General features: G+C 34.4%; 1 protein-coding gene across 2 annotated transcripts in view; it reads right to left on the bottom strand.

The window, feature by feature from the left end:
* Positions 1-1,615: 1,615 nt before the first annotated feature.
* Positions 1,616-26,708, bottom strand: part of sema4ab (sema domain, immunoglobulin domain (Ig), transmembrane domain (TM) and short cytoplasmic domain, (semaphorin) 4Ab) — a 59,698-nt gene continuing 34,605 nt past the window's right edge. Inside the window, exons 3-15 of one of the 2 annotated variants that reach the window (XM_056480410.1) lie at positions 18,649-18,806; positions 18,265-18,324; positions 18,042-18,140; positions 16,775-16,880; positions 11,589-11,711; positions 11,356-11,483; positions 10,789-10,970; positions 10,542-10,686; positions 10,030-10,219; positions 9,137-9,252; positions 6,998-7,161; positions 6,280-6,368; positions 1,616-2,861 (exon numbers count right to left, since the gene is read on the bottom strand). In XM_056480410.1, coding sequence (XP_056336385.1) covers positions 2,014-2,861; positions 6,280-6,368; positions 6,998-7,161; positions 9,137-9,252; positions 10,030-10,219; positions 10,542-10,686; positions 10,789-10,970; positions 11,356-11,483; positions 11,589-11,711; positions 16,775-16,880; positions 18,042-18,140; positions 18,265-18,324; positions 18,649-18,806 — 2,408 coding nt within the window. In that variant the 3' untranslated portion in view covers positions 1,616-2,013. The remainder of the gene's footprint in view (positions 2,862-6,279; positions 6,369-6,997; positions 7,162-9,136; positions 9,253-10,029; positions 10,220-10,541; positions 10,687-10,788; positions 10,971-11,355; positions 11,484-11,588; positions 11,712-16,774; positions 16,881-18,041; positions 18,141-18,264; positions 18,325-18,648; positions 18,807-26,708) is intronic. The other variant, XM_056480411.1, reaches the window with a different exon arrangement.

The following is a 26,708-nucleotide window of genomic DNA, read 5'->3' as shown; positions in this document are numbered from 1 at the left end:
TATATATATATATACATATATATATACATATATATATATATATATACATACATATATATATATATTTATTGAGACCTTCGTTGTGAGATATAAACTTGTCAGTATTGTTTTATGAGTAATCGATTTTATAACTCACAATTGCAAGTTTATAAATCTCAATTCAGGGGAAAGAATTGTGAATCATGAGTGGTCAAGTAAGAATTGTAGACTTATATCTGCAAATTCTAAACATTTTTCTTCTAGTTTGTTTCACAACTATGAGTATTTATCTTGCAATACTGTCTTACCTAGCAAATGCACTTTCATACCACAGAATTCTCAGAGAATAATGTCAGAATTTGTATAAAAATCACAATTACCTTTGTTAAAAGCTTCCATAGATACAAACAAAAACACTGTTGGTAACCAAATCATTTTTGTTCCCACAGACTGTCCATTTTAATGTAAGTCTATGAGAACCAAAGCTGTTTATTTACTTATCCTAAGGCCATCTGAGATGTAGATGACTTTCTACTTCAGCAGAGGGATTAAAGATGTTTTTTGGCTGAAAACAAGCTCTTTGGTGATTCATAGAAGTCAACAGTTTAAAAAAATATTACCTTTAATACACAGCCTCTGTGTATTCATGACAGTCATTAGTGCAGAAGATTGCTCAGCTTCATAACATATCATCAGAAATCATGGGTATTCATTTAATTACGCTCATGTATCTATTTTTGTTCATTCTTAAAATTAGAGCAGCAACAGTATTGGATTTTATGAATCATCAAGGACCACAGTTTCAGCTATAATCCTTCAATATTCTACTGAAAGGAAAAAAATCCAACACCATTGATGGCTGGATCACTAGTCAATTATAACTTTTATTAAAAGTTTAATTTTCATTTTTGAGTAAACTATCATTTAAGGAAAAAAAAGAAAACTTAACTACCTCGTTTTGAAATTCAAAATGTGAAATTAGACAAGAATAAGAAACAAAGGCAAAGACTAAGAAAGATGTGCGATATAGCGACTCTGAAAAAGGTAGAGAGAGTGAGTACTGGAAACTAAATGTTTGGAAAATGGAAAATAAGATTTTTAAACTGATCAGTTGAGTTAGTTACACTGCCTCTCTTAGGAGATCATAATATTAGAGCCATAAAGTTTGTAATATAAAATGACTCTAACTGTTTCTAAAATCAATAGAAATATCAAAAAGATTAATGGAAATCTTAAACTGTCATCTAAACTTGCCTGGCAGTGGTTTAAAGAAACACTCAACTCTTTTTTTCTTTTGAAATAGGCTCATTTTATAACTCCCCTAGACTTAAAAAGTTGAGTTTGACAATCTTTTAATCCATTCAGCTGATCAACTGGCAACTTTTAGCTTAGCTTAGCATAATTCATTGAATTGGATTAGACCATTAGCATCTTGCTCAAATTATTTTGGTAATTTTTACTATTTCTGTAGTTTACATGTGTAGTTCAATTGTGAACTAAGACCGATGGAACAAAGTTGCTGCAGGTGCAATTATATTATGCAGCGGCTAAAAAAAGTACTATTTTAGTACTAACTAGGTCAATTTTTTTTTTGAGCAAGATGCTAATGGTCTAATCCAATTCAATTATTTATGCTAAGCTAAAAGTGCTCCCGAGAGACCCAAAGATCGGCTGAGTGGATTCAAAAATATTAAAACCCAACTGTTTTCTTGTAAAATGAGCTTGAAAAAAAGTGTTCCTTTAAGAGAGGCATACAATCTGACACGCTTAAAACTGAAACGAACAGTTCAGTTTACACATAAATTACAGCTTAAATATTAACAAACTGAAAATGTACACTAGTTCCTACAGCTGAAGATCTTTCAGTCTTACAGCTCAAATGATTTATGAGCAGGTCCAGTGTGCAGCTTCTGACTTTATTTCTTAGATTTCGAAATGATCCAGCATGAGTGGTTCAGTGACAGGGCTTGATTCAATAGAAGCCCGATTTGGCTCAGAAAAGAGTTTTACAGTAAATCAAGAAAACAAGTACCATCAGATGGGTGTGTTGGGCAGGTGACCGTTAGAGCCGTTCAGCATGTTATTGCTCAGGGTGATTGGAGATTTGCCGTTATGCGCCTGACCATTGTGGGACTGTGCATTAGGAGCTTGTCCGTTGCGCTTTTCCAAACGTGGTGAATGTCCTCTGAGAGACTCCCTCTCCTGCGGCGTCGCACTTCCACTCTTCTCAACGTCCCTGCGAGAGCAAGGACTCTGTGCGATGGTCCTGCTGGTGCAAACGTGTCTGAATCTGTTAAAAGCGATGGTTAGCAAGGCGCTAACACACAGCGCTAGCAGAACGGACACCACTACTAGCTCCTGCAAATAGGTTGGTTTATCCACTTGCTGGAAGTTTCCACTGTGTTCCTTCATTCGAGAGCTTCCCTCTTCCGCACTAAACAAGGGAGTGAAGTTTTTGCTTTTCCGTGTGGTGGCCGCGGGTGAATCTTTGTGTGCAGTAAAGCTTGTGTCTTCTGGTTTAGGCTCGGTGTGCTTGGGAGCTGTGAGAGTGGAAAAAGGGGTTTTGTTTCCAGTTTCAGCGGAAGTCGGTGTGATCTTCGGGGAAGGCGGAAGGATGGTGGGATTGTTCTTCTGTCTAATATGGTAGACTATCAGTGTTTGGGTGTAGCCGTTCTCCACCGCCTGACACAGGTAGTGGCCCAGGGTGGACGGGGTCGCCACAAAGCTGAGGCTGCCGTTGTCTGCCTGGATGAAGATTTTGGGGGAGAGCTGGCTGTTGAGACGCTCCCAGTGGCGTTTGGCGAGGTTTGATGCTTCGGGACATTGTAGGTTAATAACCTCGTTGAGAGACACAGACAGCACTTCACCTGGAGGACAGATAGCTGAGGAGGTTAGAGGTCAGGGGTCAGAATACAGACCACACCACAACGGAAAACACAAACATGCAGTTGATCGAGTACTGTGTATGGCACTTTACATCAGCATGTAGATGACATAGCTTGAAAATTATAAAATTAAGTCTTTTTTTTTTCATTAAATTTGAGTTAACAGTTGAGTTTTACCAGTTTTGAATCCCTTCAGCCAATATCCGGGTTTGATGGGAGCACTTTTAGCTTAGCTTAGCATAAATCATTGAATCTGATTAGACCATTAGCTTCAGGCGCAAAAATGTTTGGAAAAATATTTTTCGATAACATCCTTTTGTAAAGCTTGACCCTTCTGTAGTTGCAGACTGATAGAAAATGACTATTTGCCATTTTCTAATGAGCCAGCTGCAGCAATGGTACGGCAACAAAGTTTCTTGATTATTAGGCCAGAACAAGTGTGCCACACGCCTGCCACAACACCAAGAACCCATTATAAGAGCAATATTTTTTGTGCTCATAGCTTAGTCTAACTCGGGCTAGAGTGTTTGAAAGATCGTTTATTTTGCAGTCTGACATATATTGTTTTAATTAAATGATTAAAAACAGCTTGCATCACACAGTTTTTAAATATAATGTATATTATAATGTGTTTTTAAATGTAAGTGCTTATATTTAATGAGCGAGCCTTTGTTATAGTGCAGATACAGGTGATCAAATGAGAAGTTCGGTGGGCGTGGTTGATTTGACAAAGTACAAGGGTTTGGTTGGAAGCTTGATTTCACGGTTCTGCCTCTAGCTCCATCAGGTAGTCCTTCTGCGCATGCCCTGGCTTCAATTTCAGCAGTTTGTTGTGACAGTTTGTGCCCGTCATGAGGCGTTTTGCATTCAAAGCATTCAATGGGAAAAAACACTGTCGCATCATCCATATTATTTACAGTCATTGAGCCAGAATGAAACAGAGCTCAGATCAGGGCTCAAAAATGAAACCCGACCCTACCCAAGCATGTGCACCTTTTGTCTGAGCCCGACCTGGTCTGACACATTAACTGTAATTATGAGCCCGATTTAAATCCGACTATTTTTAGTACATGTGCCGTTATAACAGACATTCTCAACTACAATTCTGAGTTGTTTGAACTACAGAAATTAGTTACGATTTATCTTAATGAATAATGTACGAGGACGAAGCATGTAAACTGCATTGTTTTTTTATTTAGAATGGATTGTAACAAAAGAGGATATTAAATGCTGACCATCATCCTTTCTGCCATGGCATGCGTGCTTCTTGACATGTGTCTGTTCATCCTGGTAGTCCTCTTTAACATTGCATGTGCGAGCAGAGCGTGAGCAGCTCGTGTTTTTTTCAGCATCCATGTGAACGGATAAAAATAGGTTGTTCACACATGACGTCATTGATGACGTTCGAGACTCAGATGAAGGGCAGAAAGTGATTCTTCTACATAGGAATCACTTTCAGAACATCAAAATGTTTCTGTTTTATGTTGCTCATAATTGTTTAAATCAGCCAAAATAAGAAACGCCAAACTGCGTTTATAGACTTCCAAAAGGGCAGAAAGTTCAAGAAACTGGCTAATAAAACTGAAGAAAAGGTGGCATGTAATAAACATTTTTTCAATAAATCCATGTGTAAACTTTTTTGAATGCGGTAATTCATTTGACAGCATCAATAAAGATTATATACAGGTCTAGCGATGTGTATAGATTTGTTAATGTGTTACATAAAAATGAGATACAAACACCACCGCACAAAATCCAGGTGAATATAAATAACATACCCTGCCATGTAATCGCTGCAATGAAATCTCCGTCTCACTTTGCAATAATCTATGTCTTTACTGGTATTTTGGCATATTAAACAACTGTAACATGAACATTGAGATGCGCAGCAGCAGTTGTTGTTTGCTTATGTAAGTTCATCGACAGAACAAAAAAGAAATGCAACCCTTGTGACAAAACTAGACGGTTATTTTTGTGGAGCACTTTTCACACCTTACAAAAATAAACAAATAATAATGTAGACTATGTGTTCGCACTTTAGTATGTGTTCATCTGTTATTTAGTGGTGTCTGGAAAACTATAGTAATATATAAAATAAACACGTTTTTGAACCATATAGTAAAGTCAAAGTGTACAATGTGTACAACTCTTTGTTAATCAATGCTACAGAATACTGGCATAGTAAACTGATCTTAAGCCTATTGAATAATTAGTTTATTACTAGTTTTTTCGTACCACAGCAACAATATAATTAATACAACAGTTTAATTTGAATATTTATCTATAGTATTTTTCCTAACACTATAGTATAGTATTTTTTCATGTAACGTAATAGCTTATACAGTATCTACAGCCTCAATAACAGGTAAATATATTTTAGTTCAGTAGAAAACTCGGCCCTCTTCATTATGCAAGGATCATGCCCAACATATGTGGTTGTTTTTTAATTATTTCTCCTTTGAAATATGGCATAAATCACAAAAATACGAACTTTCCTCTATGTCTCCCATTCGTGTCACCAGAACCACGTGATTGAAAACAACCTATTAGAGCTTTCATACCGCACACAGAAGCAGCGAGTCAGTGCATGAGCAGAGCTGAAGCAGCAGTGCCGTGATCATTTCGGCACTGGGTCTATTTTTGTGCATTGATAATGACCAAAAACACATTGAATGACAGTAAAAATTAATTTTACCCAGTAAATGCATTGATAAGATCCACTGATTTTATGCATTGTTTCTGCTCTACATATGCACTGCGCAAACACACTGCTTCAACTCACCTTGAGCGTGAGGTAGGAATGTGTGCCAGTGGAGGAGATGCTTTTGCAGGAGCTAGAGTGTTGCTGCGCATGACACGTGTTGCAAATTTTGCAACTTTGTAGATCCACACATGTGTTGCTTAGACATTGCTCATATATTTGTATCAAATTTCTAATTACAGCATAGCTTTCCACTCAATCAGTCTAATTGAGTAATGACTGAAAAATAAAAAACACAAATGCTTGATCACGGCCCGGCCTAAAGATAATGGCAGAAAATATCAGCCCGACCCAGTCAAGTCTGGACTTGGGCAAAGAATGTAAAATCTAGAATACAAGTATTATTCCTAGTCATATCAGCCTAGAAAATAGCAACTTTTCAATTTCTGTCTTAGTACACGATGTGACTACAGAAAAGTTTACCTTTAAAACTCCTGATATACATTTATATATTTTTTTTTCAGAGAGATGCTAATGGTCTAATTTGATTCAATGATTTGTGCTAAGCTAAGATAAAAGTAGTCCCGCCAGATCCAGAGATTGGCTGAATGGATTCAATTATGATAAAAAAAAACTTTTTTTAACTTTTTTTTAATTATTACACACAATTATTTATATCATACGCAAATAAAAAGGACAAAAACTTGTACTCACTCGGGGCGGTTCGGGGCTGGCCAGAGCGGGACCTGGGGCTCACACTGGTGCACTGCTCTGATACTTTACCCTCATCTACATCCTGAGCCCTGCAAAAGCAGCAAAAGGATACATTAATATCAACAAAGATGCTTGTGCTCAGTTACACAGTTTTAGTTGCCCTGTTTTCTTATGCAACCTTAAGCCAGGGGTGCCCAAACTTTTTGTTTGAAGGACCAAAAACCAAATATCACTAAGAGCCGTGGGCCGACAGTAAATATATCAAACTATATTACATTAAAGTTGCCATGGGTAATTTATACCCTAATTTATTTCATAAGATTTAAAAGTAAATAGAAAACATTACTTTGAATTGTATTAACGAATGCAGTATAACTTTTTAAATGATAACTTATTGCAATCAAAACAAACTATCACATTTATAACACAGTGGAGTTCAATGCTGAAGACACTAGTCAAGCAGAATCTGCCTTTGACATGATTTGCTCCATTAACAATAATCAACAACATAAACAGAGTTACATTAAATTTGAATTGACAATCTTGAAATCATTTCCATCATTCTCCCTTTATTCTCAGATGGGATGGTGGGCCAAATCAAAGGTTACCATGGGCCAATTTTGGCCCACTGGCCCTGGCTTAAGCATCACTGCCTTAAGCATTTTAAACCAGTTAGTATTTCTTATGTTTGAACACATTTTCCTGTGCTGATACTCACAGCTGGTCCTGTGATGTGGTTATCTGTTTGCAGACCCTCTGGGAAAGGTCCCAGCCACAGAAAGGGTCTCTGGCCAGAACACATTCAGCACAGCTCTTGTAGTGAGAGCAGTTGGACACTGGCACTGAGAGCAGCCCTTCTGAAGAGCCGATTAATACTGCCCCCTGCAGGACACATACAGAAAATTACGATCAATCCTGAACACTCTTTCTTAGCTGCTCTGGTCAGGGAGTGAGCACAGAAAGTTTAATTTTCTTGGTGTATGAGTAGTAAATTAAATGACTATAAAACGGTCTCTTTTCCTGTTATCAGACATCCTGTTTCATTTTGCATCTGATATAATACAGGGTGTCTGCAGGTTTCAAGTCAAATTTAAGACTTTTTAAGACCACTATGAATCAAATTCCAGACTTATACAGGGCTAAACATTAAGGATTTTTTCTAATGGCCCAGTTGTTGTTGTTTTTTTTATGCTTACCACAACAACATAAATCAAATGTAGTTATTTCTTAGTCGTATATTTTAATGTGTCAAAACAAGAAAACTCTAGCTGTATACTTTTTTTTTTTTTTCAACATAATTTTCCTTTTTTAATGACAGTAACAATAAAAAAAATAATAAAGTGTAATATTGCTAAAAGTTTATTTATTATGGACACAATTACATGAATGATCAAAAATATATATTTGATTGCTTTTTGTCCAAATGGATTGAGTATATAACTCCTATTCAAACTATAGCATTTCTGTAATAAAACCATAAGTTCTATGCCTGTTCATAAATATTATGTTTTATTGATACAGATGTCTGGTGACTGGATGGATTTAAGACCTGTTTAAAATGATTTAAGACCTACAACACAATATTTGTGTGAATTTAAGACCCTGCAGACACCCTCTAATATTTTTTGATGTTTGCAAAAATTCAACAACTAAATATAAAATAACATTTTATTATTTTATAATAATTATATTATGCCATGCAACACTGCAAATTCCTTCAGATCCTTCTAATTTGATTTACTTATGAACCATTAACATTATTTAATTATTATTTATGGTTCCTATCAATGCTGGAATTACTTAAATCTATATATTTTACAAAGCATTTAAAAATGCATTTAAAATTTTGTTGTCTCTATTGTCTAAACTGTATTTATCATCCATTTTTATCCATTTAATGCATCCTATCTCAATGTAAGAAATATTTGTATTAAGAAATTATTAATAAGAAATTATTTCTATTAGAAATCTTATTAGCTATACATTTATGATGTTGTTACAACAAAAATATTAAACAGCGTATGTATTTTCATTAATAATAATAATATAAAAAAGGATAATTAAAGTAAGTTATGAAAGACCAAGTAACACTGAAATCTGTAGTAATTGCTTAAAGATACAGTTGAAGTCAGAATTATTATCCCGCCTTTGATTTTTTTTCTTTTTTTTTTTATATATTTCCCAAACGTTATTTAACAGAGCAAGGCTATTTTTTATGATAATATTTTTTCTTCTGGAGAAAAGCAAAGATAAAATAAATCAGTTTCTCTCTGTTAAACAGAAATTGGGGGAAAAAATAAACAGGGGGGCTAATAATTCTGACTTCAACTGTATATAGAAAAAATGTTTCACATTGTAATAACATTTAACAATATTACTGTTTTTTTACAGATTTTAATCAAATACATTTAGATACTTCTTTCAAAAACATTAGCAATTATTTTTAGAAGCCTTTTATGTAAACAGTTGTTAACAGCCCTTGATATTTATGATATTCTAAAGTATTTAGATTTTCATTTAGTTTCCTTTAGTTTAACAAAGCTTTACACAAATGCACACTACACTACAAATCCCCTCGCAGAGCTTGATCTAACCCAATTACCTAAGAAACGTGACTGCTGAGGTCAGTAAATCCAAACTCAGACTGCAACTTGTGGGTCAATGGCACATATCATTTTACTCACATTTTCACGTCTTTTACAAATAATTCACCAAGTAAATACTGAATAAAGACATAGAAAATGAACAGCTGAGCTTTGATTGGCTGAGCAGTGTGATGGGAGTGTCTGGTTTTGAGTGTTAAATATTGCCATTTAAATGAGTAAAGCTAGAAACTGATTGCTGATGCATCAGGTACCTTAGAAACAGACAGAAGGAGGTTTTTGACCATCTGAGGTTGATGAAACACTTGTATCTCCTCGATGATGTGAGCTCCGTCCTTCAAGAGCACAGTTTTGTGCAGGAAGCCCGACTCTGCAGGGAACAGAGATAAGATTTTAAAATGACTTGGAGAAGATCTTCATGACAGGACTGCAAGAAATAATTATAGGTAGAACATGATGATCTAAAGGCTAATATGAATATCCAGCCAATGTATTGCATTTCAGAACAAAAAGTTTTACTTTCATATGAATTAATTTAATAACTATTTTGTTTGCTTTTATTAAAACTATTCTTTTTAACATTTTATAGGGCACTGAAATACTCGTTGGAACAAAACCCTAGAGTGTTGTTGTGGGTTATTATAAGACATTTGAATTTCATTACTTAAAAAAAAATTATATTAAAATCAATGTAAATGAAGTTACCAGGTTCCTTGCCCAATAAAGGGTTAATTTTCCAGTTTTGGTAGCTAATGTTTGGTAGCTACTTTAAATAATTTCAGTTTAAAGGCAAACTTTCATTTGCATTTCATCATTTCACATACTGAACATAATTGTGAATCATTTTAGTTAACAATAAGAATATGGCTAGTAAGTTTAGTCCATTCATTCATTCCAAATGAAAATGAACAATATTACCTTGGTAAGTGGCTAAAACAAAACAGGATTATATTTAGATTTTATTTAAGAAAACGTTTATTTGGTTTTAAGTAAAAGTTTTACAATTACAATGAGCTTTAATTTCTCTTTATCCTGTTAGAAATTTAAAGCACCATGATGGAACTATTGAAAATGTCACTAAAACTATACATAAAAAGTAGTCTTGTTATTTCTGATGCTGACTGATGCAGTAACCAGTAACATATACCTGTAAGCAGGTAAAGCACAGTGTAATATTTGCCGCGTGATACTTGTACTCTCTGAGCTGCGATGTTGCTGTAGCTCTTATCAGGTGACACCACTGTTAGGCCCTGATTGACTGGTAGAACACTTTTATCAGCCAGGAAATTGTCCTTAACAAAGCGCAGAGTGTTGTCTGAAGCATTGTGCAGTCCACACTGCAGAGATAAAGAGCACATATTTAAATAGGCATAAGAAAACTGAAGTAGATAACAGGTTAGGCAATTTGAGAGGTCTCTTATGTTCAAATAGGCTGCATTTATCTGATTAAACAATAAAAAATGAGAAATATTTGTAAAATGTAAAATATCAATTTTTTATTTGAATATATTTTATAATATCAAAGCTGAATAGACAACATAATTTCTTTAGTGTCACGCGAGCCTATCTAATATGAAAATGTACTGGTCAAAAATATCATAGGTATCAATGCTGTAAAAAGTTTGAAAAACATTGCATTGGGTCACTCATGACACTCACCTCGCCAGGGTTTGCCATCTGCTCCTGCACCCTTGTGCTCCATTTCAAAGTGTCCCGATTCAGAACCTTATAACGTCCTGTAAACACCTTTTTAATATCTTTGAGGCTGAAAGCACACACGGCAGAGCGACCCAAGTTTACTCGCCTAAAAAAATAAAAATAAAAAAAAAACAGAAGTTCATAAAATCCTCACTTCCTTTTAACAAGAAAAAAGAATCTCAGAAAAACCTGAAGCCTGTTCCCTCACCACTGAGAAGTGAAAATCCCATAGAAGAGCGTTTCGTCCTCAGATGCGCCATCTGGTGGAGGAAGACTGATAATGTCCTGCAGGACGTTGTATGGCAGCTCTTTGTCAGCTTGACACAGTAGCTGAGCCTTGGTGAAGGTGGTCCAGCGTTTCTGTAGAGTTCTCTGCCCACCAACATCACTCTAAACAGAGATTAACACATTTTAATAAAACATGTCAGATTAAGGCAATCTTTTACTTGAAACTGAGAAAATGCTGTCAAAGGGTTAGTTCACTCCCCCAAAAATGTGTTAATTATTTACTAAATCTCCACTTGTTTCAAACATATTTGCGCTTCTTCTGTTGAAAATTGAAAAAGATATTTTGAAGAATGTTTGTAACCAGTAGCCATTGACTTCCATAATATATTTTTTGTACTGTGAATGGCTACAGTTTCCAAAATTGTTCAAAATAGCTTCTTTTGTGTTCAACAAATAAATTCATAAGCATTTAAAACTACTTGAGGGAGAGTAGATTTTCATATTATGGTCAAACTATGCATTGTTCAGTTTATCAAGCAACACTTACTGTGCAAACTTGGGCAACGCGAGACACCGTAAACTTGTCAATGAAGTCGTACTCTTTTCCAATCTCACTGAAGAAGAAATAAACTTTCTCCTCACTGTGAATATATGTGGAGCTGATAAAAGTAGGATCTGAAATAGCATAAGAAAGAAAAGCCGCATATTATGGGCAGCCATTAAACGCTAAATCAATTTAAACCATCTTGTTTAGCTTTTCTGGCAGCAGTTTTTCCTTACCTTCTAACCATCCAAGTGTATCATCCAGTTTCAGATCAACATGGCTGCCCTCACTCAAATGCCGTGAAATGACAGGTCGAGTTCCTCTGAAGTCGGACACCGTTCCTGTATACAGTTCCCCATCTGAAACAGTAATACAAATACTGAAACAAACAGTTATAAATCTTATGTAAGAATTCATAATCTCTGTCTTTAGTATTAACAGGGCTCCAGAGCAACATTTGAAAAAATTGGATTCAATGCCACCATGTTTAACAGAAGTATTTAATTTTCAAAAACAAGTGGATTGGACTTTTGGTTGATCTGAGAGTGTCAAAGTGCCACAAGTACTAGAAAGTTCTTTATTAGGTACTTAACAATTATACTAATATCAATGACTAGTCATTCTTTTTTTATTTTATTTTATTTAATTTTTACACATTAATATTATAATAAAAAAAAGAAAACGCATTAAATATTTAATTTGTGCGAAACAGGCAAGATATGGTCAAATAGATGGATATGAACAACAGAAGTTTGAATTTTACCTTTGAATTTACCTTTCTGATCTTTCAAACTAAAACAAACACCTGATTTGGAAGCACTGCACGTGTAATATTAACAATCTTACTTTGTCTTTAAGAAAGGCATATTTGACAGCTTGAGTAGCATTAGTTTGAACTTGAAATAGGGGATGCTGAAGTTCAATCTGAATAGACTGTTTTATAAAAACAATAACATTTGCAAAAAGATAGTTTAAAAAGTCTAGTTTTAGCTCCACATTTAATTTAACTAAGGTTTTTGGTCAATAACAGACTAAATAGTTCATATAGCATATGTAGTTGGAGTCAGATTTATTAGCCCCCCTTTGAATTTTTTTTTCTTTTTTTAAATGTTTCCCAAATGATTTAACAGAGCAAGGAAATTTTCACAGTATGTCTGATAGTGTTTTTTTTTTCTGGAGAAAGTCTCATTTGTTTTGTTTCAGCTGGAATGAAAGCAATTTTTTATTTTTTAAAAAGCAATTTTAAGGTCAAAATTATTAGCACCTTTAAGCTATATTTATTTTGGATAGTCTACAGAACAAACCACTGTTATACAATTGCCTAATTACCCTAACCTGCCTAGTTAACCTAATTAACCTAGTGAAGCCTTTAAAAGTCACTTTAAGCTGTATAGAAGTGTCTTGAAAAATATCTAGTCAAATATTATTTACTGTCATCATGGCAAACATAAAATAAATCAGTTATTAGCAATGAGTTAATTCAACTATTATATTTACAAATGTGCTGGAAAAATCTTCTCTCCGTTAAACAGAAATTGGGGAAAAAATAAACAGGGGGGCTAATAATTCAGGGGGCTAATAATTCTGACTTCAACTGTAGTTCAAAACTAACTTAAATGAAATCAATCATTATTTAGACTATTTAAACTTTTCTATCACAGTTGTCTATTATTTTTAATAAACTTCTCACACTACAAAGAACATTTCATGAAATTGAATGGTTCCATGGGGGTTTAAGGAATTATTCATCCAAAACTGAAAATTCTGTCATCATTTACTCGTCCTCTTTCTTCTTTTGCACACAAAGGAATATAGACTGAATGTTAGGAAAAAACAACAGCTATTGACTTCCATAGTATTTTATTTACTCCTATTAATAATGTCAATGTCTTCTAACCAGCATTCTTCAGAATATTTTGTTTTGTGGGAAAAAAAATTGAGAAAAATAATTAAAAACCCCTTAAGTGAGATTCAATGATGATTTGTTATTTTCATATTTGGGTGAAAAATCTCTTTAACGGTTCTTCATGGAACCAATGATGTCAATAAATAACCTTTATGTTCAAATGTACAAATGCAACAAAGAATGCAGTGTGTGGTCAACTGGGCTTCGTGCAAGGCTCTAAACTGTGTGCTTGTCTGATTGATGATGAGGTAAATGTGAAGTGAACATTCTCAGGCCTCATGTCTGAAGTCACATGTCGGCCACCCAAAGATAAGTAGATCAGGACCTGGATTTTAGAGCAAGAGGATTAACAGTGTCTGTTCACTAAGAGAAACCTGCCTGTCTCTTTTTCTAGTTCACTTTAGTCTTCTTCCTAAAGACCTAATTCACACCACACTTAAAAGCAGTTGAGAGGAATGACCACAGCGTCACTGACATTGCTGTTTTCACTGTAAGTGTTTTTGGTAACAGAAATTTGCCATTTGGAGGGAAATTGAGAGTTTGTGATTAATACACACGTTAAAAACTTGATCATTAAGTAATGATGACAGAGTGCCAAAGTCCCTTACTTGCATACTTAGTAATTTGACATACAGTAACGAGTAATATTCCTATTTTCCAACTAAACAGAGGTAATATTATTATCATGTGTTATGAATGCACAAAAAAAAACATTAAAACGCCCCTATTATGGGTTTTTGAAAATGACCTTCCATGCAGTGTAACACAGCTCTAAGTAAATAAAGACATCCAGCTGAGGTTTAAATATGAAAGTGTACCGTGATTAAAACTATTAAACGCGTCGACGTCGATACGGTACATAACCAAACATGAAGTGCCAGATCCGTTAAAACGTGAATGCGTCTTTTCCTTCAGACACTAGCTGAGCGTGGGGCATCACGGGACAGATCATGACACGAAGATGGCGATCACTGACAGATGAAGATTTGGTTTTGGAGAATAAAGGGTTAAAGTTCATTTTCACAACAATACCACAGTATAGCCCAGGGGTTTTCAAACTGTGGGGCGATAGCACCTATTAAGGGGGGCGCGAGACATTAAGGCATGCACTCGAGTAAATTATGATGACGATTTTTATGCGTTCACTAGAGGGAATATGATTAACGTTAGCTCCACAGCTAACTATCAGGCCACTGTAGAGTTAATGCTTAAATAAAATATATACAAATAAAATGGACTGGGTGCTTTTTAAAATGAATGTTGGTAAATGAATAAAAGTCAAACCGGTGAGCCGTCTGACAAAAAAGTGCCCTTCTTAATCAAATCAGCAGAATGCTCATCTAGATCTTTCCCTTAATTTGAAGACACTACTGACTATGTTTACATGGACATCAGTTTTTTGCCTTAATAAGACAATAATATAATTAAGGTGTTACGTGAAGTGCTTTTTGAATATTGCGTCACCAGGCTATTCACGTTTCCTGCAGAGGCTCATGTAATTTTGGGTGTTTCATCTTAAATTTTTCAACTTTACTGCTATTCGTTTCAAGTTTCACTTTCACTCATGAACATTTCATTTACATCCCAGTGACAGACAAACTGGGGTATTAGACGGGAATATAAAGTAAGGACTGGTGGAAGAGTGTTGTTTTAATGGAGAGCCGAATGGAAAGAAAAAAAAACTCTGCATTTCGTGATGAGTGTGTGTGTGTGAGTGTGTGTGGATCTTGTCACAAAATGCGGCGAAAAGTCCTACACGACGGTAATAGTTTGATTGTGGTGTTTACTTCCAAAATCTGCATACTCCACTTGTCATAATTCCATTTCGGTTTAGTTCAGTTATGTCTTTAGTCGGATTAAGGTAATTAAAAAAAAAAATCGCTGTTTACATGGTAGACTCTAATCAGAGTATCGTCTTAAATCGTGAGTGAAATTGGACAAATTTGGGGGGGGCGTGTATCCTAAACGTTTGAAAACCCCTGGTATACCAACCGTGCGCTGCAACACAGGATTTGTCAGCTGTTTTCTATTACAGGAAGGAGCAGCAGAGACTATTATGTATGGGACTTTGTCCGACTTTGACGGGGACTTTGTCAGTAACTGTTATAGTTCATATGGACCAGTTTCTTCTTCCACCAGATCATAACATGTAAATGTAATTAAAATTGTTGCCTCATTTTGTGTAGTTTGCAAAATATTTCAATAATTGTGGATTGTAACTTGTAATCACTCCGCATGGCTTGTAATTACTTATCTATTATAGATCTCTCAGGTTATATCTGTTTGGGGCTATTCACATATTGTGTTCATAACCAGGTTAAAAACGTGACGTGTGTTTCTTCCTTTACCGATTTAAATGCATTTCTGAACTCGTGATCCTCTACAGTTTGACTTTGCTATGGCCACCATCAGCTGTTCTTACACACACGCACATAGAGCGGTCAATTTTCAAAATAGTTCAACTTTTACCACTGTGTGGATTAATACTGAATGTGTGTCATTGTTATTACTTGGGCTTAGGGTTAAAAGTAGAGCAATAAGCTGGTGTTTAACTACATTGCTTTATTGCATTCCTGCATTGGGCTCACACTTATACTATGTGCTAATTCATAGATGTGGTGCAAGTTTCTCTCTCTCTCGCGTCGACCAATCACAACAGACTGGGTCATCGGACCAATCACAGCAGATTAGCAAATGAATCGCTGAATGAATCATATGGGAGTTGCTGGGATAATCAGGTAAAAATAAATCCATATTATAAGACAATAAAAGTGTTTTTTGACCTTGCATGCATATCAGCCTGTTGTTGGTGACCCCTAAAACCAAAATATGACCTTTTATAATGCAAATTAGGGGCTCTTTAAATAAGCAATTTGTGTGAAGCGTGGGAAAGATAAATCATGAATATGGACAATGGAAACTTTAATTTTACCTTTGAATTTCCATTTCTGATCTTTTGTGCTAACAGTTTGCTTTCTGACCCAACAAAACGCATCAAAGTCACATCAAACAAGTCAAGAATCAAGCAGAACATGGCTCTGTATTAGGCCTTTTTACTTTTCTTTGATTATTTTTAACAATGGCATGAACTTCAACCCTTATGAAAATGACAGTTTATATTTTCTTCCAAATCTGAGCCAAGTTAGCAAGTTTATTTGTGTTTTCAAATGTTGAATGTTTAAAGCAATTCTAAGCCCACCAGGACTAAATACTAGCTAAACTGTCATATCCACACAATGATTTATTGTTTAAATAAAACTGCAATGAGTTTTTGAATACTCAGAAGTAAAACACTGAGCTACAGCTATATTCATAACTACTGCTAGCATTCAAAGGTTTACTGCATGTGAGAGACATGGTGTTGTCTCTTATACATGCAGTAAACCTCTTATTAACTCTGTAATGTCATACAGATGCTGAAATATTAAACACATTTACTATTAATGCATTATTTGTGAAACATGCCAAATAACTTAAGCCAGATCATCATGTTCATGCCAGTGGAGGTATACTTACCCACAGTTATGGCAGAGTTCTTCTGGTATGGGTCATAAGGACAGCGGCCTCTGCCTTCTTCAGGCTTACCACTGGGTCCTGTAACCATGGTGAATGTCTGTGAATTCTGTGGAGGTGAACGCATATCATTACCACATTGATGTTAGATTAGTACAAATATGTACACGACAACTTTCCCCTGCTAATTTTTGCAAATCTGATCTGAAAGGACAATAACAAATTCTTCACACACTGTTGTGGTTTCATTCAGGCATGCACAATTCTGCTGAGATCCGCACACACACTGATCTTCTTCCTTTCACACTCATGAAAGCACAGAGTGAGAAAGCAGCACTGAGACTGCTGCGTCCGCATGACAGGATCACACAATGCTCAATAATGCGTGAAAAACAGTCACGCAAGTTTCCGTCTTAAAGGTGCATGATATTGAAACTTGTACAGTCCAAGTAGCTATAAATGAGGAAGTTGGTACATTTCACATGCCCAGCAGGGTTATGCAATATCCTAACATTTCACATGATTCAGCCTGAGGTTAAGACTGCAGACTAACGCATAGAGTTCGGGGCACTGATATTGAAAGCATATCAAATAAATAAAAAACAAAAAATGCACAGTAAAGCTGCCTTTCCACAGCATTTAAAATGTCATACAGCACAACTTTGTCTTATTTCTAGTCTAAATATTTAAAAATCCTTAAATCAAGATGCATTTTGTAGACGTGCAAAAAAGTATTGTCTTGTTTTCTAAAATAATTTGTCAAAATTAAGTGAGTTTTTCCTTAAAACAAACATAATAACCTGCCAATGGTGTAAGTAAAATAATCTTTTTTTTCACTTTGGAATAACAATATTTTACTTACCCCATTGGTAGATTATTGTGTTTGTTTTAAGGAAAAACTCGCTTAATTTTGACATAATATTTCAGAAAACAAGGCAATATTTTTGCAGTGTGAATTTCACTTCCTAAAGTCAGTGACAGAACATTCGATTTGGTTGATGAATTGATATGTATTAGGCATATGAATTAAATAGAACATCAAATGACTGCATTTTATCAAACTTAATTGAAATATCTGATTCTGACAAATCAACCAAAGCTCAAACTGGATCTGAAAATTCAACATATGTTCCGAGCTGCATGTAGTGCCCATACTGTTCTGCAATAGAAATGAATGACTTCTGGTCTAATGTTTGTCAGAAATGGTGAAAAGTTACTTATGAAAACTGCAGAGTGCAAAAAGACATTAAAAACGATAATGCTGTCTTACAATGTAGATGCAACGGGGGCTGAAGGCAAACGTTCCACAGGCGTACATATGTGTAGAGTTCAGCACTTGCAAAACTCTCACAAAGTTATGACAATCCATCTGAAGGTGGAAAAGGAAGATTTGTTTTAAGTTAAAGACCAGTTTATAAAGCCAAAATTTGCTTAGGTTACCATTTAACAAAGAGTTTACTATTTTAATACAAAAAGTGGTTGGTGCCACTAACCTTCATTTTGCCTTTCATGGAACAATCATTAAGGTCTTTTTCTGAGGCAGACCAGTCCAGCTGAAATACATCATGATCAAATCACAATATTCATCAATATAATTATTTCTATCATTCTAATCAAGCAAGATTAAGCATAGTACCAGCTAAAACACCTTATTGTCTTAACAAAACATTGCATAAAATGACAGAAGGATGCAGTTCAACAAAAATAATAAAATACTTAATATAATAATGAAACACTTATTACTGCAATCATAGTTATGAAATATAAGTCTATTTAATAACCATAGCCATTAATATCCATTTTTTTTTTTTTTTGGACAGTAAATTTCCAGGGTGATATCCTTTAATCAGTCCCATATACTTAAAAAGCACACTGACCTTCTCCTTCAATGTCATATCAGTCTGACTGATGTTGATTGACAGAATGGCATCACGTGCTCCAACAAATAAGGTGCCCTCATCGTTGCTAAGCAACAGTGTGGTGGCGTTGTGACTATCATCATTTGTGAAGATGGTGAGAGAGCGACCTGGGCTGCCTGTGACACAGCAGAAAATAAAAATATTAATGAAAAGCAGAATTAAATCAATAATTAATACAATAATCACAAATTACTTGCTAATGAGTTCCCTAGAATTACCACTATTTTGGAATGTAAGGGTATAGTATTTCATAAATTAACAAATGACAAGCAACTGGCATAAACAATGACTAAAAGCAAAGACTGTGAGATTTTCATACGGCATTAACAACAGTTTGCGTGGGGTGTGCATATGATGAAAACAATGTGACAATGCAGAATAATGTATGATTTACTGTAATATACTCCCTTCCAAAAGGCTTGAATATACATCAACCTGATGTTGCAAAAGTACAAGGAGATGATTAATCACATCTAATAAGTCCAAATAACTAGTAATGTGCTGCAGATGTGAGTATTCTATAAAAAGAGGTCAGTGTAAGATACAGAGAGCCTTTAGGCTACAGCAACCAAGACGTACGATATACATACACATGCTATATGACATTCCTCCAGGCATATTAATGTGCCATGGACACATCATCTGATGTAAAATATTATGACAGGTGTCACATTAAATTTGTGTGTAAAGCCCTGGTTTCTTAAGAAGCATACTATCAAATATATATAATTTAAATACACACTGTATATAATATATAAACCATATATTGCATTAATGTATATTAATAAATATTACATAATTGTATTAAAGTATAGCACATAATGAAAAATGAGGAAGTTAAAGATAAATTCACAGACACCAGGGGGCAGACAAACACCCACTGAAATATTAACGGCACCAAATAGCGCTTAATAGATTAATTATGGCAGAAGACAAAAGCTGTTCTCATGACAATGACGCAGAAATGACGCAGTGTACTGACCAGAATGAAAAAGATTATGACAAAACATTAATTATCAAGTGGAAGTGTTCAGATTTTAGTTTTTTTTATTTTCTTGAGTTAATTACGGTCTACATTTGATACAATAAATGATTTTGTTTTAGCATAATATGTGATCTAAATATAATATAATAATCTGGGGCAATTGTAACACACACACCATTATAATTTTTTTTAAATTTTCCTATTACTTGAAGAACACCAGTTATCTTTTTATATAATTAGCAATACAAATGTACTTATTAATAATAGAATTGATATATTTTACTAATAAGGATAATACTTTCAGAACGGTCAGTGTCAACAAAATTAGTCAAATTAATGCACTCTTCTAAAAATAATCTACATCAAAGTAATCAGTTTAATGCTTTAGTATCTAATAATATTACTTGAATCCATAAACACAAACACACACACACACGCACACTATGCAACGATTATAGATATTGGTTGTATGATTATAAACTGAGGAATAATCACAGTTCTCATGATAATTATGTATTCATTAATTTTTAAACACTACTAGTTAATAAATCACATGAAAACACCTCTTATAAAACAAACAATATTCTATTTCTAAGGCACTCGAAAAATGTGGAAAATATATTAAAAAGCCTTTTTTCAAGTGCCTTGGACTGATTTTTGCTGTTTGTTCTGATACTGACGAATAAAGCACGGTTAATGGTGAACATGGTTAATCATTGCATCCCTAACACACTCATTCATTTAAAAGCTTTTTATATATATATATATATATATATATATATATATATATATATATATATATATATATATATATATATATATATATATATATATATATATATATATATATATATAGTTGAAGTCAGAATTATTAGCCCTCCTGAATTATTAGCCCCTCTGTTTATTTTTTTCTCCAATTTCTGTTTAACGGAGAGAAGATTTTTTCAACACATTTCTAAACATAATAGTTTTAATAACTCATTTCTAATAACTGATTTATTTTATCTTTGTCATGATGACAGTAAATAATATTTTACTAGATATTTTTCAAGACACTTCTATACAGCTTAAAGTGACATTTAAAGGCTTAACTAGGTTAATTAGGTTAACTAGGCAGGTTAGGATAATTAGGCAAGTTATTGTATACTAATGGTTTGTTCTGTAGACTATTGAAAAAAATATAGCTTAAAGGGGCTAACAATATTGACCTTAAAAAAACTGCTTTTATTCTAGCCGAAATAAAACTAATAACACTAATAAGAAAAAATATTATCAGACATACTGTGAAAATTTCCTTGCTCTGTTAAACATTATTATTATTATTATAAGCAATATCACATGAGTAGCAGTGCGATATGGCTGTTTATCAGCACTGGTGGGAGGCGTGCATTTGCACAAGGCCGCAGTGACAATATTCAGCCATATCACACTGCTATGAGTGACAGCGTAATCGTGTATATAATAAAAGTAAATCAAACACAAGAGTCTAAATGTCCTTTTGCATGAGGAACTACTTTCTTCTGCCATTCCTTCACATCTGAGACTGTCAGAACAGCAGAACCGCTGCTACTTCACAAACACTACTTTAAAGATAGTATTTGAATTAATCACTAATGTAATACCTAAAGTGATAACAAACCAAATGATTTTGCTCACATTTTAAAATTATAAGGCTGAACGGCAGGAAATGCCATCAGTCTATAGAGATATTACAATATTTCTCTGTTGCAATCGGGATATCACAAAAATTAACCCCGAAAAAGCAAAAGCAGCTAGTTCAGTAAAAAAAAGAAAGAAGAAATGCCCACGTTTAGCATTTTTACTTCTTGCAAACACAACAGTAATCTGGTATGATCAGTTATTTGATCAGCTGTAGTTAGAAATTACGAGTTTTTCTCCTCTAAGGGCTTATTATTCGGTCTCTGTTGCCATCTTGTGGATGAACAACGTCTTTTCTCTGCTCAATGACAGGCTAATCCCTGCCGACGCAGTGTCTCCCCAAAATTATAAATATTTAAAATAGGCACTATCCTTATAAACAAACTGCATAGTTACAATCTAACTCTACATTCTTGCCTAAAAAAACCTCACTCAATATATCAATCCGATGTGGAGTAAAAGCTTACAATTTTCTTTTTCTATTGCACTTAAGTTATACGTGACACTGAGTTTCTTGCTTTAAACTCCCACTTTGATCAAGCACAGAGGTGTAAAGTCTGAATCTCCGGAAGAAAAACAAAGTCATTTTCAAGAAGTCTATTCTTGAAGCCTGCAAAGACAACTTCCTGTTCATACAGCCAATATAAAATGAACTCTGTCCTAAATGGTAACTGCTTTTGCTTGACTTTTATTAGCCCTATACGGTTACAGTGGTTTCTTCACTAGAAAAATGGTTCACCTCGAATTTGACATTTGTAAGAATTTGTGAGTAAATTTGAATGTGGTTGACGCTCATTTCTCAGAGCCAAAACCTGCTGTAAAGCAGCCAATAACTGGTTTCTGTAAAGCCATCATCCCTCAGAAACCACACTAGACGTATCTCAACACAATCAGGTTAAGTCTAGAGTCGAGACAAGATGGGATTAATGTGTCTGATAAACGTCTAAGCAATATGCAGCTTCTGTAACTATAAACACTGATTGTTGCATGTGAACTCTAAAATGCATGCACGCAAACACTGCATAACAAAAATGATTGATGAACCACAACATACATGCCTTAGAAAGCATGACAAAGAGAACAACAAAAAAAAAAGATCTGGCTGCATGAATTATTGATTGTATTTTATTTAGCTTGCCAAAACAAACATGCATCGTAACCATGAATTACTATATATGCAAAAACAAGCATGAATGCAATCAGTGTTGCTTTGAATGACATATGCTAACTGACGCGAGCGATTTAAAGTTTTTGAGAGAGTATGAACGTTACTTTTAAAATGCTTGAGGTTTGTAAATTGTTTTCAAAAAGTCTTCGAAAGGGTTTTATATCAAAGATCAAAACCAGTTTCTTTGTTATTGTTTGTGCATTCATACATGCTTCAGTTATTTATGTATTCAATTAAATTACATCTAATGTATTATTAGAAGTAAAACATACCTAAGTTTTCAACATTTTGAAGCATATTTAGAGTATTCAGACCAACAGTATCCTCTGATTAGCTATTTCAGACATTAATGTAGGTCAAACTATACAATCTATGTTGCTAGTTAGATTTTTGTTTTAGACTATATGTAGATACAAACACCTATTTTATGAGAAAATCTAGCGAACACTTGCAATGTCTATTAGTACTCTAGATCTGCCAGTTTCAGACTGTTGAATGAATTTTGGAATTGCTCATTTATTTTATCAGATTAAACAGCTCATTTGTGAAATACTACCAGTTTTATCATTTAATATATGTGAAACTTATATTTAGCCATTATGACAGGCTTCAGTGCGACGAGATTCTTAAATCATTTCAATTAAAAAGTGGTTCAAAGAAAAATGTATTTTAACGATGCTGAAAACAGTAGTGCATCTTAATATTTCTGTGAAAACTGAAAGCTGACTGATTTGATCATTTTAATTAATGCTTGCTTATAAAATTTTAATTTATTAAAAAAATGGTAGCAGTAGCGTAACAGCATCCATATAATAGAGTTTAATGCTATCAGACACAGCTTATTAAAATATTTGTAACTAGGTTTTATGCAAAACTTTAAAGCTTACTGTCAATTAAGTTGTATTTTAACTGATCACACGAACCTGGTTATACAAATGAACAGTGGTTTGTGAAGAGACCTCAGTATAGCAGCTTATAAACTGTAGTCATTCTCATGAAACGAAACAGTAAGTGGTTTACATCAATGTCAACCTGAACAAAAAATCTAAAAATAAGGTCTCAAAAACCCCCTGTTGTACGGAAATGTATGGGTCCATTCTTATCTACAGACCACCAACAAAAAGATGAGCATAAGATGTCAGAGGCTGTTTCTTTGTTGAGTTTGGCACCTTATCAGATGGAAGAGGAAACTTTCTGAGGTCAGTTTTGAACATGACAATGCGGTGGAACAAAAAGCAGCAGCTGAAAGAAGAATCAGTTTTAGAAAAAAAAAAAACTACTTTCAAATCCATTAAAAACTAAATAATATATGGTAAATATAGTTCTTTGACATTTTACTCATTTTAATAACTGAATTCTTATAACTCATTTCTTTTGTCTTTGCCATGATGACAGTGCATAACATTTTAGTTATTTTGCAAGGTAATAGCATTCAGCTAACTCACTATAATTTAAAGGATTAACAAGGTTGCAAGTTTATTTAGGCAAGTCATTGGACAACAGTGGTTTGTTTCGTAGCCAATCGAAACAACATTATTTCTTAAGGGGATAATATTAACTTAAAAAACTTAAAAAGTATTTTAAAAAAATTCTAAACTGCTTTTATTCAAGACAAACTAAAAAATAAGACTTTAAATAAGACTAAAGCATATCCTGGCAAATATTTGAAATAGAATTAAAAGTTCACAGGAAGTTAATATTTTTTTTTCCCTTGCAATGTAATTGAATAAACAGGGTTTCATCAAGTCAAATTTAAGACTTTTTCATTATGAATAATTTTTCAAGAATTTTGCATTATGAATGAAATTTCAGACTTGCACAAGGCTAAACATTAAGAATTTTTTCCAATGGCCCAGTTAAAACATTAGGGCCCAATCCCAATTCTACTGCATAGCCCTTCCCTTTACCCCTACCCCTCGTTTCGCGTGAAGGGGTAGGGGTGTCCCAATTCTTTTAAGCTTGAAGGCGAAGGGCTAAGGGGAAGGGCTAGATAGCCCTTGAAACTTAGATTTTTCAGGACCACACTCGAAACCAAGGGGTAAAAAAAAAATTTACAGAATACACCATCTACAGCAGCAGCTTGGCTGCACACAGAAACAAGGAGAAATTAGTATTTTTTTTGTCACTATTACGGATTTTTACAACAAACAAGTATATGTTTTAATACATTCATAAAGGCGCTTGTGTTTTACCATCATACTTAAGAATAAAATAAAATAAAATTTGCTAAATTTTGCTATCTATAATAATAACTCCTGTATAACAGTCTCACAACATTGTCACTCTAAGACACTGGCATACCCTGTCAGAAAAGTCTAGTGGCTGGGAATAACCTTTTTGCAGTGTCTGGTATAATGTTAATGTTGTTTTTGTGTGTTTACATAGATGAATATGGCCAAGGTGTAAATACGCAGTACAGTTACTATCCTATTTTCACATTATATCATTATGATAACATGATTCCTTAAGTAATTTCCTGAAGATAAATACCAAAGCTGAACACAACTTGAATAACTACAGCAGTCCCGATCGTCGATCTCACATGAAGTAAAAGATCGCGATGACATATGATGACGTGTGCAGGTCCTGTAGTGGTGTCCTATTTCTTAGGGGTAAACTATGAAGCCCTTCCCGTTCAAACTTTGTTTCAAGGGCCAAGGGGAAGGGGAAGAGGTAGGGGTTCGAAAATACAATTGGTATTGGGCCTAAAAAAAAAACATTAAAATGAATGTTATTGTAAGGACGATAATTAAACCATATTGGTAAATAGAGGTTATAAATAATCTTTTGTTAAAACTTTTATTAAGGTGTTAGTGTTAGTGATTGGAGGGGTGTTGGCCCAGTTCGATACACCGTTAAAATGATTTAAGACCTTCAACACAATATTTCAGTGCATTTAAGACTTTTTAGGGCCTAAAATATTGTTTTTGAAATTTATGACATTTTAAGACTTTAAGACCCCGTGGATACCCTGAATTAATAACATAACCAAAATATTTTATTTTATATTAAATGGTTTTAGAATGTTAAAAAATGAAAGTGAATAATCATAAAAAAATTGCCTAATCTTAAAATATTTCCACAGTACTTTTTAAATATTATGTAACACCTTAAAAAACACTTAATTCTTAATTGACAAAAGGTCTACACTCTTCAAAAGCAAAGCAAACCGAAGAAGAACAGACGTCAGAACTCAGAATTCATCCGCATTCTTCCATACAGCGAGTAGAACAGAGGGGTGAGGTGATGTTACGCAACTACTTCACATCAGAAAAACTCTTGCCAATGCTTGCAGAAACACACCGCTATTTGACTTTTGGAAATGCAGAGACAGCAAGCATAGGGAGGTCATAAAGGAAGCTCTAAGATAAAGTAAGCTTATTAACTTCAAAGTCACATCAAAATCTACACATTTTTACTCCAGCCGCAGTTCTTATTCTGCCTTGGAACGTGTGAACGGGTTCTCTGTTAGCTGTCATGACCCTGGGATGAAAACATTGGGCTCCGCAGGGAGGCTAATCCTAAAGCTGAGCCGCAGCATACCAGCTGTCTTCTCCCAGCAGACATCTGAGCCAGAAGAACGTCAGCACGGCTTCTCCTCCACCCATGTTCACTATACATCATTCACATGACAACTTCTGCGTAATTGCTGCCTTTCACAGGAATAAACAGCCACATATGCCAGAAAACTTGCTAGTGTTTATCTGCTAACACTTAAACTTTAACACTCCTGTTTGTGTAACACGTTTAAATCTACTCCACAGATTTCCACGAAAAGCAGTGAAGAAAATGCAGAAAATTTCTGCATGTGTGTTTGGGTGGCAATAAGTAATCGGCTTAAAAACAAGGAATGATTAAGCCGATAATTAAACAGGGCCATAAAACCATTAAACAGACATACATTGTCTTTTAAAAATGTTATTATTGCTAAAAGCAAGGAGGAAGTGGAATTTCTGAGAAAATCTTGGCTCATTAGCAACGTATAGGTGACTGTGGCCTCATAAGTTTTTTTTACTGAGCTAAAGTCCAATGATTCCTCATATGAACAGTAAGGCCTGTGAAGATGTGGATCTGAGAGTCAGCATAAGGCTGAGAAATTATGCATTCCCAGGGTACATTCATTCAGTACAAACCACAAAAATTAATAAGAACTTTATATTAAAGAATTATTATAATTTTTTATGAATTAAACAATTTAATTTTAAA

This window comes from Danio aesculapii, chromosome 19, assembly GCF_903798145.1.
Source record: "Danio aesculapii chromosome 19, fDanAes4.1, whole genome shotgun sequence".
In the NCBI taxonomy this organism is placed as follows: Eukaryota; Metazoa; Chordata; class Actinopteri; order Cypriniformes; family Danionidae; genus Danio; species Danio aesculapii.
This window is presented reverse-complemented; position numbering and strand designations above follow the sequence as displayed.